Below are 17,300 nucleotides of genomic sequence, written 5' to 3' on the forward strand. Positions count from 1 at the left end.
ATGCTGCGGTGTGCCTCACAGACATATTTGTGACAAACCGGCACAAACTAGACATTTAAAGTGCGTCTGAAGTCTTGTTCGTTAAACAAGCTCAGTACAGGATGCAGAATGTGGAGCGATGTCATTCTTAATACAGCAAATGATTGAACAAATAAATGCAAACATTACAATTCTTCTTGAATGTGTTCAACCATTATCGTACAGTTTGTGCAGAATTAACCAGATTTTGTTCTTCTTAATTTGTGCTACAAAAGCTCGAGTCACCTTTAAAAATGCATTGAACTTTTTTTACCCATAAACCTCTGTGTTTTCCATTTGTTTGCGACTTTAGAGCATTTAGTGGGTGTATAAAACAGGCAGAACAATGGTAATCTTTCTAGGTCTTTTTTTCTTAATTTTTTTAGATATGCATAATAATAAAAAGGTAAAACAACAATAACTTTCCAAAATTTTCATTTATTGAAAATAAAAATAACAAAATCTCGAGCATCAACATTCAACTGAGATGAACCAAAAACTTGAAAAACAGTAACTGTCAGTATCTGGCTCAGAATTTCAGGGTTGTAAACAATGTGGTGGAGCCACTTAAAACGTCCTTATAAAGGAGGGCTGCTCAAGTTCTGTTTAATTTAACCAGAATTTATTGTCAATTTGTCCCGTTTAAGAACTACGCAGCTTTGTTCTTATCGAGTTCTCTTTAGATTGTATACATCTTTAAATGGACAAATTAAACAGTTCTCAAAAAAAAAAGATGAAAAAAAGGTCCTTCATCATTCCGAATCCTGCTCCTCAGGTATGAACAGCGTGTCACCGGACGTCTGCCGGTCCACAGCTCCTCCATCTTGCCCCTGCAGCTCTCGGACGGCCAGGATTCGTAGGAGCATGGCCTCCATGGTGCCGTCGTCCAGAGCGGTGGGGGAGAACCACAGGGGGCTGTTGGGAACGCAGCGGCGATCCGGCTGAAGGTAGAACAAGTCGGCGCGCTGCCTCTCCGACTCCGAGCTGGATGGAAGGACAGAAAATCACAAAATAAAAGACGGTGGATGAGTTTAGACGGACAGCTGGTAAAGATCAGGAGCCGTTTCAAAAAGCATGAAGACAATGGAAGAGAAGAGCTGCTTATTTTTTAAAGAGACTTGCATTTTATGTATTTTTTGAGACCATTAAATGTACGAAACAACTGACACAAAAAGGATTGTTCACATAGAAAATCCTCAAATGATCAGTACTTTTTATATAAACAATAATTAAAATGACTATGTGTATGTGAAAGGTTATTATAAAACCAGTTATCACAGGTTTGAACATCAAACATCGGCACAATCTGCAAGTCCAAAGTAAAAATGTTATTAGGCCTCAAAATCCCAGAAATATCTTAAATCCTATCATCCTATCAGCAGGAGGGAGGAGAGGAAAAGTAATAACGTAGATGAAAAGTGAAAAACACGACTGAACTAAAATGCAAAGAAAATAAAGCTACGAACCACTTGGAGAGGTAGAACTCGTAGAGTCTGACCGGACAGCGGAGAGGGTTCTCCGTGTTCTCCATCATCTCCAGGAAAGCCTCTTCACCCTCGTCTCTCTTACGCTTCTTAGCAGGAACTCCGTCTGCATCTGACAAAAACACACACACACACAACTTCTGTAAGTGCAATACAGCAACACAATGTGCATGTGACCAAGGCTTTCACACATTGCTTATTTGTATTACTTCATTTTGTGTTGATTTCGGCAGTCCGATTGAAGTGGCAGTGTTTCTGAGCACCAGACTCCCTTTAGAAAAGCTCTCATTTGACTGCAGCAGGGTGACAGTCTGCATTAAGAATAACTAAAAGAAATAGACAATCTTCTCTATGATGGTCTTGTTTAAATCATTTACCTCATTCAGAGGCATCAGTATTAAAGTGAGACCGCTTCATGACCAGTAACTTCAATATGCCATGAAGGAGGGCTCAAAGAGACGTCTGTTTCAGGGATATTGTGGCGTGCATTTTCTACATGCAAACTGCTTTTAGAAAAACTAAATGTACCTGTCTCTGCTTCGTTTATGGATAGTGGCGGGTAGAAGCGCAGGAAGGTGGTCTTGGTGTTGTTCGGGTTGGTTTTGGTGCAGCGCATGACGTGGGCGAAGGACAGCTGGCGGTGCTGCTCCACCGTGGTGAAGCCAAAGTACTTGCAGCAGAAGAAGAGCAGAGTGTTGAGGAGGACAATGGGAGAGTATGCCCCCAGCTGTTTGCAGTCCCACAGAAACTCCTCCTCCACACGGGAGTGGATATAACCTGAAGAGAGAGGGCGAGGGACCTGTTGGGAACCTGCTTGATCCGAGACGATCGGAGGCAAAAACAGTAGAAAAGACACGAGGACTCACCGCCGGCTGCCACAGAGGGATTGAAACTCTTCAGGATCTTGGTGAACTTTGTGGCGAACTTGCTGTAGGTCAGATCACTGAAGATGTTCTCCTGACGGCCGTTATCAAACAGGTACTGAGGAGGAACGACGAAATAACACTCAGACACAACAACAACAACAAACTGTGTGACCGTATACACTGGTTTGTGAAGGTTTATCCTCTGCAGTTTGCAGAAACCAGAAGAAGAGAATGAAAAGCTACACCAAAAAGTTCCAGGAGGATACTTTTCAAGGAACTAAAAAAAGGTTCCTGCAGCCCATTTTGTTTTGCCTCACTGCGAACGTTTACTGCTGCATATTTACTGATATGAATGAAATGCAGAGGAGGAAAATGAGAGTGTTTTTATAGTTATTTATTTGTGCTTTAGAACGTTACACGCCATGAAACAGTCAGGAAATAACACCGGAGCGCTGACTCTCTCTTTTGCTTTTTGTCTTTTGGCTGACAGAAAAGATTAACCGTACTTTGAATGTTATCAAACAAAGAGAAACGCTCTCCCCTCGTCCTAAAGCGATACTAGAGTACATCCGTGTTTTATGAACGAAGCTATGCACAAGCTGAAGCAGCGGCGCTGTGTGTGTTTTGGCCAATCAGCGACGGTCATCCCTGCAAACCCCACCCTCAAAGTTCCTGCACTTTCAGAAGGTACTCTTCCCCCAGACCAGGATGAGGTTCCTCATCACTGGGGAAAGTTCCTGCGGTCATTAAAGGGGGCATGAATGCTGTGTGAACGTTTCCTGCAGAGGGCGCTGGTGCTGTACAGCTGCGACTCAAATCAGTCCCTTGTTCAATACAATGACTCTTGGATTTAAGGAAATTATTATTTGTCCCAATAATTATATCGCATAAGCACAAAATATACTGTTTATGCCCAATCGTAAAAATGTCATGAAGAATAAAGAAAAACGGTTGCAATTATAATTTTAAGAAAAAGATAGTTTTACTGGGAAATGTTTGTAAATTGTGTATTATGAATTGAGGGACATGATAATTATTTAACCTCTAACACAATTTTGTAAAAGATACATGAACAATGTAGATAATTTACAAACGACCTGGTTAACAAACTGTCTCAGTTTTTGCATATCTATAAACTTTCTAATGAAGTAGAATAAATCTCTCAAGTCTGTTTATAAAATCTTACAAATGCCCATTGGGTTTTATCAGCCAGTACACAGTGTAAGAGTCATATTTCATATTTAATAAAACAAACATAAAAAAGAACATAAACCAAAAAGACCTAGAGGCAAATATTCACATGTAAAGACAGATGTCTGGTGTGGGAGAGACACAGCCAGTCATAGCTACTTGTACTGTAAATGTGTGTGTGTGAGAGAGTACAGTGTTGCTCGTCTTGCCTGTTGAATGCTGAGACAGAGGTAGAACAGGCTGTCGGGGGAGTAGGGCTCTCCATCGGGTCGCTTCACTTCAGTGATGAAACAACAGAGGCTGTCGCTCAGCTCACTCGCAGAGCAGCGAAGAACATCCTCGTTTAACATCAGAGCTGGAGCTAACAGAAGGAACGAGTCGGGAGAAAAGGGTTCAACATTCAACGTTTGAACCTGCATTTGTTCAGCTTTGTTCCAGTAAAAACATACACATAAATGACTGAAAATAAAATTGCATTAAAAAGAAGGAAGAATAGCAGAAAAAAACATACAAGAAACGAGGTTGGTTTGTGTTTCCCTCCACTGAATCCACCTCTTCCAGGAGTCAATTCCACATTGACTCTTCAGTTTCGGGTGCTTCCTAGAAATGACCTCTTCTCTTTGACAAGTCTCCTCTGTAGCCGCTCTGTCTGACTGCTGCAGTTTACGACCCTTTGATGAAGAGGACAGACGAGATGACACCACAGAAGGTTGACACCACGGCTTCTAAACTCATTCCCCCGGGTGGTTTGTTACCTTGTTCTTGTTGTGGACTTTCCCCGCAGTTTGTTGTGATGGCGGAGGGGCCGGCTCGGGGCCCGGTGAGCTCTGGGGATCCCCTCTCATCTCCAGAGGAGGAGGAGGAGGAGGAGGAGGAGGAGGAGGAGGAGGAGGAGGGGAAGCTGGAGGTGTTTTTTGGTGGCTGTGTGGTCGGCTGAGCGACCCAAAGCTGGCGTCAGAGGAAGAGTGGTCCTGAGTGTTGAAAGTGGCCTGATGATCTGAATCCAAGTCATCGCCACAGTTACTGCTGTGGTCTGGAAATAAAGATACAGTATATATAGTTAGATATGAGATACAGGAGCCAAAAGAGTTTGTATGTTTTTGTTTTAACATCGAACCAGAGAGGGGGCTGATTTGTTATTTTGAAAATTGTGACATTTACAACATTTTTGGCCATTATATTAAAAGGGAAAGTTCACCTCAAAATCCATGTTTTCCCTCTTACCTGTATTGCTCTTTATAACTCTAGACTGTTTTGTAGAAATACATTATTTTTTTTAATAGTATTTCATAGTATTTTATGGTGTCTTGGGATGTATATCTAAATTTCAAGGAAGCCCTGGCCAAAACGGCAGCAACATTATGTTACAAAAACGAAGCGATATTTAGTGGGAGAAGAAGGGTAGGAGCAGGCACCACCTCCCCCAGTCCTCTCTCACAGAGATGCTTCAAACTAGAAACCGTGAACAAGTTGGGAAACATCCTGTACGTAGGTGTAGATGAAGTTCACACTATTTGAACAGATACATTCTTATAATATGTAATAATGCGATGCAAACATTCATATGGTCTTCCTGTATATTTAGCATTATATGTTAATGTGTGTACGTTTGTAATGGTGGCCTGAAGACAAAAATGAGCTCGAAGCTAAATGTGTTATAAAATATAAAATGTTGGTCCCTTCTAAATAAATCAGATAAAACATATAAAACGTTTTTTTTTAAAAATCTAAAACCTGTTGTAACTCTTGTATGACACACATAAGGATTAAATAAAGAGCTTGTTCATTTATACAGTCCAATCACTTCCTTTCATGTTCATCACGTCTTACCCGATGGAGCGTGGATTTCTTGTCTTTGTCCATTTCCTGTCACCACTCTGTCCTCGCTCTCCTTCCTCTCATCTTCCTTCATCTCAGACCTGAAACCGAGCTCTCCCTCCAGCAGGTCCGGCTGGATCTCCTCCTTCGCTGACTTCACAGTCGGGTTGGGAAGAAACACGGGCAGCTGTGGCAGGGACAGTTTGGGGAAGACAGAGTGTGTAAAACAACAACAACCAGACCAACATGCAGTTATTTTCGGGACATTTAATATTTGCTTATACAGTACAAATCTCATCCTACAGTCAAGGGGATATAAGGAGATACATCAGGTTTTATGTCACCTGATGTTGGTGTTTAACAGAAAATAAATATTCATAACTATGTTTTCATTAGTGTTTAATCACCTGAAAAACAGTCATTGTGTTTTCTTAGAATGAGCCCTTCATATCTACATAGGGAGTAGCCCAGAACGGACAAACCAAACACTAAAAACAACACTAGAGAGAGCCTTTAGTATTTTTACGTTACTTAATTAAAGGCCACCGCAGTTCTCTGACACGCTTGTGAAGCAACTGTAACCTGAGCCGCAGAGTGCAAAACCGTGGTACTGCCAGCCGCCGTCTGACTCCTGTTGGTCATTCTTATTTTGTGTTATTATGGCATGGATGGCCTCTAAAGCGAGGCGAACGGCGTTACCACGGTTTTGCACTTGGAGGCTCACGTTACCACAGTCTTGGGGAGGGAGGCGTGAGCGAACCACACTGCTAGATGTCACCAAATCCCACACACGCTGTCCCTTTAAAGAACGGACACAGAAGCAGAGAACAGCGAGGCTCTTTTTCTGTTAGGGGAAATCGGAACCAATTAAGAGCATTTGAATGATAGAAATCATTTTGTTCTAGGGAAGCATCAGATTCAAGTCATTTTCTTGACAATTTTGGCAGAACCTGAACTATAACTAAATTTAAAGAATGAGAATGTTTCTCTTGCAGAGCAACTTGCTGATATTTGTATGTGATCAAGGTCGGCGAGAGGTGTTTTTCCATACCGGTAAGGGCAGGCACAGGGGCATCGGTGTGTACTGGCTGTACATGTTCATAGGCAGAGGAACGTACATCGGCACCGGGACCGGCAGGACGATGACTTTAGGTACAAAGTTGTCTTCACACAACAGAAAAAGGAAACAAAATCACAGCTCTTAATTCAGGAAAGAGGGTACACGTGTACATCTGCACATTTGTATATTTTACCATGATGGACACTGATTAGTTGATATTTGGCACGAGGTCACAAGGTGCACCTGGAGAATTTCACCGCTTCGCAAAAAAGCTCAATTTGGCTGAGCATTTAGAAATGCTGGTCGTGATTCTTACCCGTCTGTGACTCTGAGTCGACAGTCTGTGCCGTACAGGAGACTCCTTTGTTGTGGACCAACGGTGTGCAGAGCATGGATTTGTTCTTCAGCTCCCTGGGGACGGTCTGAACACTGGCCTGTAAATAACGATCACAATATGTGCTTAGGAGGACAGGAGTTGGTTTTAATAAAGCCAACAGAAGGATGATAACCGTGGGGAGGACTATGTTTTTGGAGTGAAACTTACATGCCCAACGACCTTTGTTTGAATGTCAGGAACAGAGACTGTGGAGAAATGACAGAACTCAAGTCAGAAAGACAAAGACTACTTCCACACTATGGTTTCTTTTTAAAATGCTAAACTTTTGCCACTTTTGTCCTCACTACTCTACTAATAGAATTACACTAATACTACGTTTTATAAACCCTAACTAGGGTTTCAAAACTTCAGGATTGTGTTTTCGTCTGGAAGGATGGATATGATGACTTTGTACGCTCGCAGTCACGACGTGTCCTTCCCTGATTCGCCACGCTCCTATCACGTGACCTTTTTCCAGAAAAGAAACAAAAACCTGTGGTCAACACGGATAACGGATGACAGGCCTAACAGTTCCACCTCGTCGTCAATCCAAGTGAAAAAATCTCTGGGCAAACTTTTCACCACGTTGTTCTTTCTGTTCAATCCGCTTCCTGTATACTGGCACGTGTATGCCCAGTGCACATGAGCGGTCATGTGACGTGCGTTTTCAGGCGCGTTAGCGCGGACGGAGATTCTTTCTTAAATCCGTGCTAAAATGCTATTGTTTTGGTTCTTAAAACACCATTTTAAAAACACAAACAAATGAGCGTGGATGCAGGCAAAGTATATGAAGCATCTTAATATCCCACAATCAATAACTTTTCTCCAGTAAGTGCATACATGTCTGTGTAGAGCTGGCAGAGGCACTGGGCTGTATAGCCAAAGTGCTAGCAAGTGAGATGACGTTAGCGATGACGGGAGAGGACTCAACTGTCCCTGAAGATCTAGGAGGTGAAGAGACTGCAGGAAGGAGACAAAGAAGGAGTCACCAGTTAGTGATCGATCTCACAACATCTTACACTTGGGTCTACTTGGGTTACTGCACACTAGCAGCTCAGACAGACACAGAGAACATAGTGGAGCATTTAGCAGCAAGAGAGACAAATATTTCCCTCAGAAGCTGGTGGACACCTAAAACAGAGCTAAAAGAGAGAGAATATTGGACTTACATCCATAACTGTAACTGCTGGATGTGTAAATAAGCAGCACAGGAAAAAAATGGAATAAAATGGAATGTTTTGGTACTGGATAAGACAACAAGATGCCTAATGTTCTATGATGTGTCAAGTTTCTCATTAAATAATCAGACATAAACAGGGTTGTGAGCACACAAGCAAAACATCAAATGGCACGAACAATACATACCAGTGTTGACCATCTGGACCTTTTTATTGCAGAAATGGAGGAGACATCTCCGGTCACAGAAGTGTTTGACCTCTCCCAGCATTGGAAGACTCTGACTCAGTTTACCATTGCGACCGCAGGTGTCACACTGTGCAACCTGAGAGAGTGCAAAGAGGAAATGTGTCGTCAGTAAAGAGGAACTCATTGCTATCACCAATTGTAGGATCTTATTTAGGATCCAACAACTTCAGATTTGAGGCTTGCATATATGCAGGTTGGTTGCAACTAACAATTATTTTAATTGTCTTTTTATCTGCTGATTATCGTCTAAATTAATTACTTGGTATATTTTACTTTCTCAGAGCCCAAAGTGGCTAAAGCTCAAAGATATTCAGTAGTCCATCCGAGAAGGCAAATATTTCCCTGGAAGATGTATAATATAGCTTTGTGTTTTTTGGTTTAAAAAACGACCTCAAAGATTAATCAATTATCTAAATAGTTCCCAAAAAAGGTTCTGCCGATCAACTGATTGTTTCAGCACCATATGAAGGACACCAGCTGACCCAGTGGTTTGGAGAGAGTGCATAAAATGCTTTGTGATGGGCAATATAATGGAGGTGAACCCAAAACACAATTTGATCATTAAAACAATCCTTGAGAGACAGCATGATTGACATGATCTAATCTGAACACTACATCACGTAACCTGAGCTAATAAAAACATGGAACGTACAAAGAACAACACAGAAAAGGAAAATTGTCCACAAACTGGCAGGAAATTTGTGCTTCGGCTGAACTCACAGCACTACTTACGTGGCAGAGGAGCATACTGTAATTTGCGCTGCAGTCTTCCGAGCAGAACTTCTTGTCGGTGCCTTCATACTTTGCCGTCACCAGCGTCTTGGAGATGGAGAAGCAGTAAGCACACGAGCCACAGTGTTCCCCCCACTGCTTTTCCAGCTCGTGTCGAAAGAGCATCTTGCAGCCTGGGAGGAGAGAAAGGAGGGTCGGGGATTCACGCGTCTTTGTCGTTGCTCTATGTCTGAATATTACAAAACAGATGTAGGCTACGCGGCCCGGTGGGTCCTCTTACCGTCACTGCAGAAGTAGCAGTATTTGCCGTCGACCTTCTTGATGTCTCTGATGATCCTTTCATATTTGCAATATTCACACTTGCCGGTGATGTTGTTGGCCGTTTTAAAATCTTGAGAACAGGCCAGGCTACACACAAAATAAATTTTGCCCTGTGCACGCACACACACACGCACACACACACACACACAGACACACACACACACACACACACACACACACACACACACACACACACACACACACACACACACACACACACACACAGAGAGTGTATTTTAATAAACACACGAATGTCATAGTGTACATGACTGATTTTAAGATATCAAAGTTTATACAGAGGTTTACAGCTATAAAGGCAGGTCAACACTCTCATAATAAAAAAACTGTACAAAACATGAGATTCAATCCACTGGCTCAACTGGGATTTACACAAATCACTCAAAGGTACTTCCACAATAATGGTTGAAGAAAGCTTAACAAAACAAAAGACACAGAAGTTCCCAGCTAGTTCTCAAACCTGCCACTTCAAATGTTACAAAGCTTTCATAAAAAATAAAATAAACTGACCCCACACACCTTTTTCTGGATGACTTTGAGCGTAGCTTTAATAAAGCGCTGACACTGGACGCATGTCAGCTTCTCAGGTGGTTTAAGGAAGTCACATTGGCTTTGGTCAGCGGCTCCTGTTGAGTTTGTGGATGCGTTCATGTCTTTGTGGTTCTCCTGTGGCACAAAAACGTACAAACGGTTTCAAACTTGTGTAATATAAATGTGGTATGTAGTATCTAATCCAATGCAACAACATGGCTCCTTTATACACTTTTAAATCGTTTTTGGGTAACAATGAAGGTCTTTGCACAGAGGAAAAAGCTACATCAGCACTTTAGTTGGTACTTCCCCTGAAAGCGTTGTAGGGTGGTGGCTGGAGCCGACCACAGCTGACTAGCATGAATCTCAGGGGTCGGGTAAGAATCCATAAATCATAGTATTGCGAAATTTTGCTAGACAATATTGACCCCAGGTATCGATCTTTCATTACATTAACTATTATTATTGCAAATTTATATTTACATTTTGGTAACAATTGCTTTTTCAGCCCACTGGATGGTGAGGAGTGCTTCATGGGTAAAGTCAGCGGGACTGGCAGGAAGCTGGTCATAACATAGATGTTGCATTGCTCAGTCTATCTGCTTTGCATTTGGCTGCTATAAAATGATTGAAGTGAGATTAACAGACTGAAAAACTTTGGAGCAGAGAAAAGGTAATAAATCGCAATACATGTTGTGCAATGCTCAGCATACTCTGCAAAATGTTTAAAATCGCAATAAGAGTGTATCGTGACTTAAGTAATGTATAATATCGTACTGATAATATCGTATATGCTTTAATCTAATCTAAGCAGCAGTGATTTGTTAAAAAAAAAAAGTGTAGTGTCTATCATCTATTCCCACTTTTTTTCTTATTTGGGTATTTATTTCTCCTTTGCACTAAGAAATACCACTCATCATCTGAGGTGAGCTCCACAGAATTCATTTAAACTAACTAAAGGAAGGGTAATGTTCTAAAATGTGTTCACAGTGTTCGTCCGTCTCTCATTACTCTCAGACTTCCTTACCCTCGCTGTGCCTTTCAGGCCAAACTAATTGCTCATTACTGAAGACATTTAGCCTTTAAAAACAGACCACAAATCTGTAATTTCATTCCTTAAAGTCTTTCTAAGAATGCAACAGTGGAGCACTGTAGTTTTGGCTGAATGTTACTGAAACCGGAGTATGCAACAGTACATTTTATTGGTCTCTGTGGATTAATACACGTTCAGATCATTGGTGAGACTGTGTGTGGCATTGTCTCAAAAGGAACTGCTGTAGATTGCACATTGGGCCCTTTCATGTATTAAGAGTATGGGACTGTCCAGCAGTACATTCCTTTTAGCAGAAAATGCTACAAAACATCTCCACCCTAACTAACAGAGATTCTCTGATGTATCCAGCCCTTCTTCTCCCAAAGTTTTCAGAGCCGTTACTTCGGGAGAGAAGGCACAGAGGATACAGTAAGGTTGGTTGTATATCCTCTAAATGCTGCGGAAAACCCGAGCTAGGATTAAGAGTTCTGAACATTGTATATGTTGTGGGTTATATTTACCTTAAAAGACATGGCACAAGTTAGAGTGCAAAAGTTTTTGATGGAGGCATTGGACATGGCGAGGTGGCAGGCTGGCAATGTAGTCTTACCACATAGGTCACAATCCAATAGAGCACCTGAGGAGAAAAAGAGAAGTCATGAAAGAAATTAGGGTAGAAGCAATTACTGATATCACGTGTATGTAATGAACAACATCAACAACGCTGTGAGGTTTCATGAGAGTAGATCAATTCTGTCGAGTAACTCCACTGCACTAAACTTTTAGCTCCCTTGACATCTGAAGTTGTTCAACAGCACATTAGCAGAAATGACATTGTCACCTGATTCATTGAGGGCTGGAATGAATATTAAAGACAAAGAGAGAAAGACAAAGAGCAGCTGTGTTGTCAAAGCTAAAGTCCAGTACCTGACGCGTTGACGGCCTGGATCTTGGATGCCATCACACAGCTGCTGGTGCAGAAGAGCTCCACGGCGTCCTCATTGTTTTTGTTTTCAAACATATATGACATTAATTGGGAAGTGCGGCACATGGCACACGGCTGCAGTGTTTTGATTTTCTGCAAAGAAATTAAAAACAGCACAGAGAAAATATTAAGTCAATTCACAAACTCTAGAGCGACTTGTAGAGGCATCTTAAGAGAGCAGTGGAGATTTCCCCTTTTTGATTTATTTCACTTTTGATGTCAAAGCATCTTTTCTTTTTTTTCAGAGTGTAGACCTTAAAGAACATTTTTATTTCATCCTATCTTATCCCTGCCTTTTACTTAAAGAACATTGTTTCTGTGTTTTTTAATGCACTTTTGTGTTTCTTATTTCCCTCCTCATTATTATAGTCAGTGGTACCCTGCTGGGTGGAACTACGGGGTGGGATGAGTGACCAGAGGGTTGGGAAAGGGGAGGGTGGTTTCATATTTTTTTTATATTTTATGGTGATTTTGTATTATGTATATCAGAACATTTAAAAATGTAATGAGATGTTTTTGAAAAATTCAGTTGAATTCTCATAAAAATAAACTAGAAATTTGTTCTTTATATCCTTTATAAAATTGTCTTAAAAAAAATAATACTTTTGACATTTGATAGGCGTTTTGAAATGTTTTTACCTGTTTGAACTGGACCAGACAGTCTGCATTGCAGAATTTTTTGCTGCCTTCGTCCATCTTGAGCACGAGAGGCGCGCTGCAGCAGGAGCGACAGTTCTCACAGATGGACACGTTGTTCATGGTGCAGAAGCGGAGAAAACAGGGGTCGCTGCAGATCTTGGTGACGACATCCTGCTGTATGACCTCGTGTTTGCTCTGCGGGTGGATGAACAGGAGGAGGATTCACACTCATGTCAATTCATGTAGAAAAACTTAGGATTGAGAAAAACATTTGTTTCCTATAATCAGAACGTGGCCATTACCAGAAAACAGTAGGAATTTTAAAAGACACACCGTTCATAGTTTAGATATCATTCTTCTAGCAGGCAGTGTTCTTCATTAATACAACACAGAAACATTAAAAATAATTTGATCTCTTACAATGCAATATCTGCTGCACATGCTGCATTGTGACTGCGACGGGACTGGCACGAGGGGTATTTTGGTGGACATGTTTCTCTTGTAGTTGGAGGAGGACAGGCAGGTCTGGCTGCAGAAGTCCTTCATCGTCCCCTCGTTGTCCACCGGGGCCTGGATGACGTCCTGAGGCTGCGTGATCCCCCTGAGAGGAAGCACGAGATCAGTTCAAAAGACGCAATCTTTGACACAGAAAAAAATGTGTAGACACAGCTGAGATGAGTTTAGCTGAAGGATATTCAAAATCAGTTCAATAAAGACGACATTCATCAGCAAATAGATCAAACCACGGGGTGACTCACTGAAGGCAGAAGTAGCAGGTCTTCTTAACTGGCTGCATTTGGTAAAATTTCAAAAGGCATGGAGTGGAGCAGAAGATGTCCGCGTGGCCCTTCCTCTGGTAAACGGTCTCTCCGTCCCTCAGGACCCGTTTGCAGTTGGAGCACGACGCAAGCAAATCCAGGTGGGCGATAGCGGGCGCTGGAGACGTGGACGTAGACGAGTCTCCCGTCATGGAGAACACTGAGTCGATCTTCAAGTCCTCCTGTCACAAAACAGAGCAGTGAGATGACGCACAGTGATGGCGGAGCTGTCAACAAGTTACTGTACATCAGATTTCTAAATGTCTGCTCGCGTGTCTCTTTTACCGGCATCCTCATCAGTATCAGCAATATCGCAATATCACAATTCCTCGACCAAAGAAATTCTTAGTCGACCAACATTCATATGATTTTGTGGATGAACCGAGTTCTGTAAAACTGAGTTTCTCCACGAAGAATCCACGCAAAAGCACCACTTTACATCCTGAGTTTACCACAGACGTGCTCATCAGTTTCTTGGAAATAAGTCATTCAGCATAAAAACAGCATTAAAAAAACAACTAATCGACAAAAAAAATATAAGTCGACTAAGACCAAAATGAGAGGGGCAGCCCTTCTATTCATACCACTGTTAAGTCAATCATTGATGAAGGTGGAGGGGCATGAACAGGATTCTATCCTTGAACAGTGGAAATCATGCAACGATCATCTTACTCACTAATGACAAGAAACTACATTTACTTCAAGTGCTGTGCTTAGAAATATTACTTACTTATTGATCTACCACAAATATCTGACAACTGTAGTTACAAGTGACTTTGCATATACACTTCTAAAACACGGTGTTTGTTCAGTGAAAAAGTCCTCAAAGTTTTATTTTAAATAAAAAGGGAGTTAGGAATATTTCAACCTGTTTTCAATGTAAATCAACTTATTTTCTGAAATCAGCTTTTTCATTATTGTAATATTGTAACTTGTTATTCTAAATAATTTCAAGACAGACACACATTTCTAAAACATTTTAAATTAGTTGATTTAAGTTAAATATGGAAATACATATATGTTTTGCTGCTAATGCATAAATAAGTCAATATATATGTAACAAACAACATTATGAGTATTTTTTACTTTTGATACTTGAAGTACATTTTGCGAATATACTTTTACTTACTACTGTAAGTAACATATTCATTGCTGGGCTTTTAATGTAATGAACATTATTCACACATCTATCTCATAGTGATGAATACATAAAATACATGCTTTATGCTTGCTTGTTAGTAGTCTCGTAGTCTCCTACGAAGTAGCTACCTTCACCACATCCTCTCCTGCCTTCGGCTCATCTTTGATGTCTTCTGTGGAAATGGAGGATGAGAGATTCTGGTTGTACTCCTCGTCAATGGGCTCTTCTTTTATCTTGATGAGGAGCGAACAGAGAGAGAGACACATTAGCTGTGCAACATTTACAAGTCTGAAATGTGATGATTCTAACTGGCCTTTAATTCAAGTTATCTACTTTCTTAAGTGTGCACGCTGCAACCCACTTAGAGGGGGAATAGTTTGCTGTAGTTCAACTTTATAGTGATATTACTCATAGGCAATAAAATCATTGCTATATTGTACATCACACATCAATGCAAAAATTGTTGAAACCTTGTACATGCTGTGACTTAAAGTCGTGCCTTGATTTTAGTGTCTTAGCGTTATTACAGAGGCCATTATTCCACATAATACTCACACAGTCCAAATGTGGTAGAGATGGCTTCACCTCTTTAACGTCATTCTCTCCGGGTGATGGGCTGTTTCTTTCTATAAAGACATGTTCAAAATGTGTCAAATGGCCAACTGGAAGCAGAATCCAACCAGAGTTTATTTCACCGGTGTGACCACGAGTAATCCACAACTTGGGTGTGTTTACTTATGACACTAGTAACGTTACCACCAGTAAAATACCTCCTCTACTGACATCTATGCTCTACTTTAGAACCGCGACAATTACTGTATGTCAAAGCAAGCGACTAATACGACCGCTAAGTGTATTTCACCAATGTTTCTAATCAGGAGTAACCCTGAACTGGGTGCTTTATTCAGGGACAGAATTAATAATTTTGGGTGTGCAATGAGTTACAATAGTAACATAATTAAAAAAATTTTTTAATGTAATTTAATTTATTGCCCTCTGGGGTCCTTTCAGTTGGGGCCCGTAAGGCCTAGGTTGCCTACTTTGCCTAATGGTAAAGTCTGCCCCTGGTGTTTTTTCCCCTGAACCAGAGTGTATTTCACCCGTGTTTCTGATTATTCTACAGTATAATAATTCTATATAGTAATTCTGTGAAAAAGTACCTAAGCAACAAATAAAAGGCAGTGGAGAGAGTGGAAGTGGGAGGGAAGAGCTAGAGATTTGTAAGAGAGAGTGTGTTTACCTGGCACAGTGGAGGACTGAGCGTTGTGTACCAGCATGCATCTGTTGCTACAGAAGAAGTCCAACATGCCCTCAATGTTTTTATTTTCAACCATGTCTGACAACTGATGCGGCGTCTGGCACATGGGGCACAGCCGAGGCGTCTCGATTTTCTGTCAAGATATAAAACCCGGCAGAGAAACAATGTGAGGATGTGCAGGATCAGATGTGAAAGTTATTGAACAACGACTCTTAAATGTTCTAAAGTCACAGCCTGTCACAGCTTATCGCCTTTATAAAATACTTACCACATAGACTTGGCAAGGTTTCATAATATAAAACACACAGGAAACATGTTGCAATGTAGTTCTTCAGCGACATTTAGCAGAATGGTTGCCAGTTTTTGTACTGTGGACCACTGTACAAAACCTTTCTTCTACATCCAATTCAATGGTCTTTAAATGACTTTCCAGACGCAACTCCATCAAATTCAAGGACCAAACACAAACGGATCGACGATGAATTACTGTTACAACACAGAGTTTTACAATTGAGAACAAACAGGCTTCACAGAAACCAACAGACTGTAACAGACTTGCAGAGCAAAACAATGAAAAAGCAATCAAAAATACTTCAATTTCTTTATATGATGATATGAGTGTGCCACAGTTACAAAACTGCAGCACAATTTAAAGTGTGAGGAAATAAGTCCGATGACACACACACACACACACACACACACACACACACACACACACACACACACACACACACACACACACACACACACACACACACACACACACACCTTGGATGTTGGCGGTGTATTTATAGCTTAGTAATAAGCGAGGTTGTGTACAGTGTTAATGTGGAAGTTGTAGATGTGACGTTTGATTTCACCTCCTTGAACTTGACCAGACATTCTTCGCTGCAGATGGCCTTGCTGCCGTCCTCCGCCTTCAGCCTGTACCGCTCGCCGATGCCGATGGAGCTGCAGACGTCACAGGCGGACACCGGCATGTTGTTGATCCTGTGGTAGTTGATGAAGCAGGCGTCGCTGCAAACACTTTGCGTGCGGCCGTCCAGGGTCTGACTGAATTTGCACTGAAGACGACAAAGGAGCATGTGGACCGATTGTATCGTGGCAATACTGATTACTTAATGAACAAGTAGTGATATTCATTATGGTCATATTTTCTAAATATCTCACCGATGAGAATGGCTTACTTTATAACGCTCATGCAGGGACATTGCACCAAAGATCTATTTCTTAGGAACAAGAAATTGTGAGACTCTTTGAGCAAAGTCAAAGAAGAACAGACAATAGACCCGGCTATAATGCTTGAGAACATTAATATAAAGTATAAAGAAAGAGAAAATAGTTGATCCAAGTCTTAAGATCTTAACAAACAGGTCCAAGTCTCTGCATATGTTGGGCTAAATCACTGAACTTTAGGGCACTCGAAAACACTGTTGCTGTAAAAGAAAATACTTAAGGTAACATGTGAATGTGAATGTGAGTGGAAACAGCTGAAAATAGTCCAACAAATTAACCATTTACTGCAGTTTTGAGTGAGGTTTGTCAAAAGTGCTGCTAAAACTTTACTGTATATTTGGAAAGTCGGA

General features: G+C 41.2%; 1 protein-coding gene across 1 annotated transcript in view; it reads right to left on the reverse strand.

Annotated features, from left to right (window-relative positions):
• Positions 1–446: 446 nt before the first annotated feature.
• LOC137872958 (uncharacterized) overlaps positions 447–17,300 on the reverse strand; it is a 41,959-nt gene continuing 25,105 nt past the window's right edge. The window contains exons 24-48 of the mRNA XM_068711498.1: positions 16,575–16,778; positions 15,697–15,847; positions 15,012–15,082; positions 14,585–14,689; positions 13,256–13,497; positions 12,918–13,098; positions 12,498–12,692; positions 11,801–11,951; positions 11,395–11,510; positions 9,829–9,975; positions 9,251–9,401; positions 8,971–9,143; positions 8,179–8,314; positions 7,654–7,773; positions 6,982–7,019; positions 6,754–6,871; positions 6,429–6,541; positions 5,390–5,564; positions 4,315–4,592; positions 4,071–4,230; positions 3,769–3,920; positions 2,369–2,483; positions 2,031–2,279; positions 1,485–1,614; positions 447–1,002 (exon numbers count right to left, since the gene is read on the reverse strand). Of these exons, the coding sequence (XP_068567599.1) occupies positions 771–1,002; positions 1,485–1,614; positions 2,031–2,279; positions 2,369–2,483; positions 3,769–3,920; positions 4,071–4,230; positions 4,315–4,592; positions 5,390–5,564; positions 6,429–6,541; positions 6,754–6,871; positions 6,982–7,019; positions 7,654–7,773; positions 8,179–8,314; positions 8,971–9,143; positions 9,251–9,401; positions 9,829–9,975; positions 11,395–11,510; positions 11,801–11,951; positions 12,498–12,692; positions 12,918–13,098; positions 13,256–13,497; positions 14,585–14,689; positions 15,012–15,082; positions 15,697–15,847; positions 16,575–16,778 (3,903 nt within the window). The 3' untranslated portion in view covers positions 447–770. The remainder of the gene's footprint in view (positions 1,003–1,484; positions 1,615–2,030; positions 2,280–2,368; positions 2,484–3,768; positions 3,921–4,070; positions 4,231–4,314; positions 4,593–5,389; positions 5,565–6,428; positions 6,542–6,753; positions 6,872–6,981; positions 7,020–7,653; positions 7,774–8,178; positions 8,315–8,970; positions 9,144–9,250; positions 9,402–9,828; positions 9,976–11,394; positions 11,511–11,800; positions 11,952–12,497; positions 12,693–12,917; positions 13,099–13,255; positions 13,498–14,584; positions 14,690–15,011; positions 15,083–15,696; positions 15,848–16,574; positions 16,779–17,300) is intronic.

The sequence above is a fragment of the Cebidichthys violaceus genome, unplaced genomic scaffold (assembly GCF_023349555.1).
Source record: "Cebidichthys violaceus isolate CVI_PGR_0920_01 unplaced genomic scaffold, fCebVio1.0.p SCAF_16, whole genome shotgun sequence".
NCBI lineage: Eukaryota > Metazoa > Chordata > Actinopteri > Perciformes > Stichaeidae > Cebidichthys > Cebidichthys violaceus.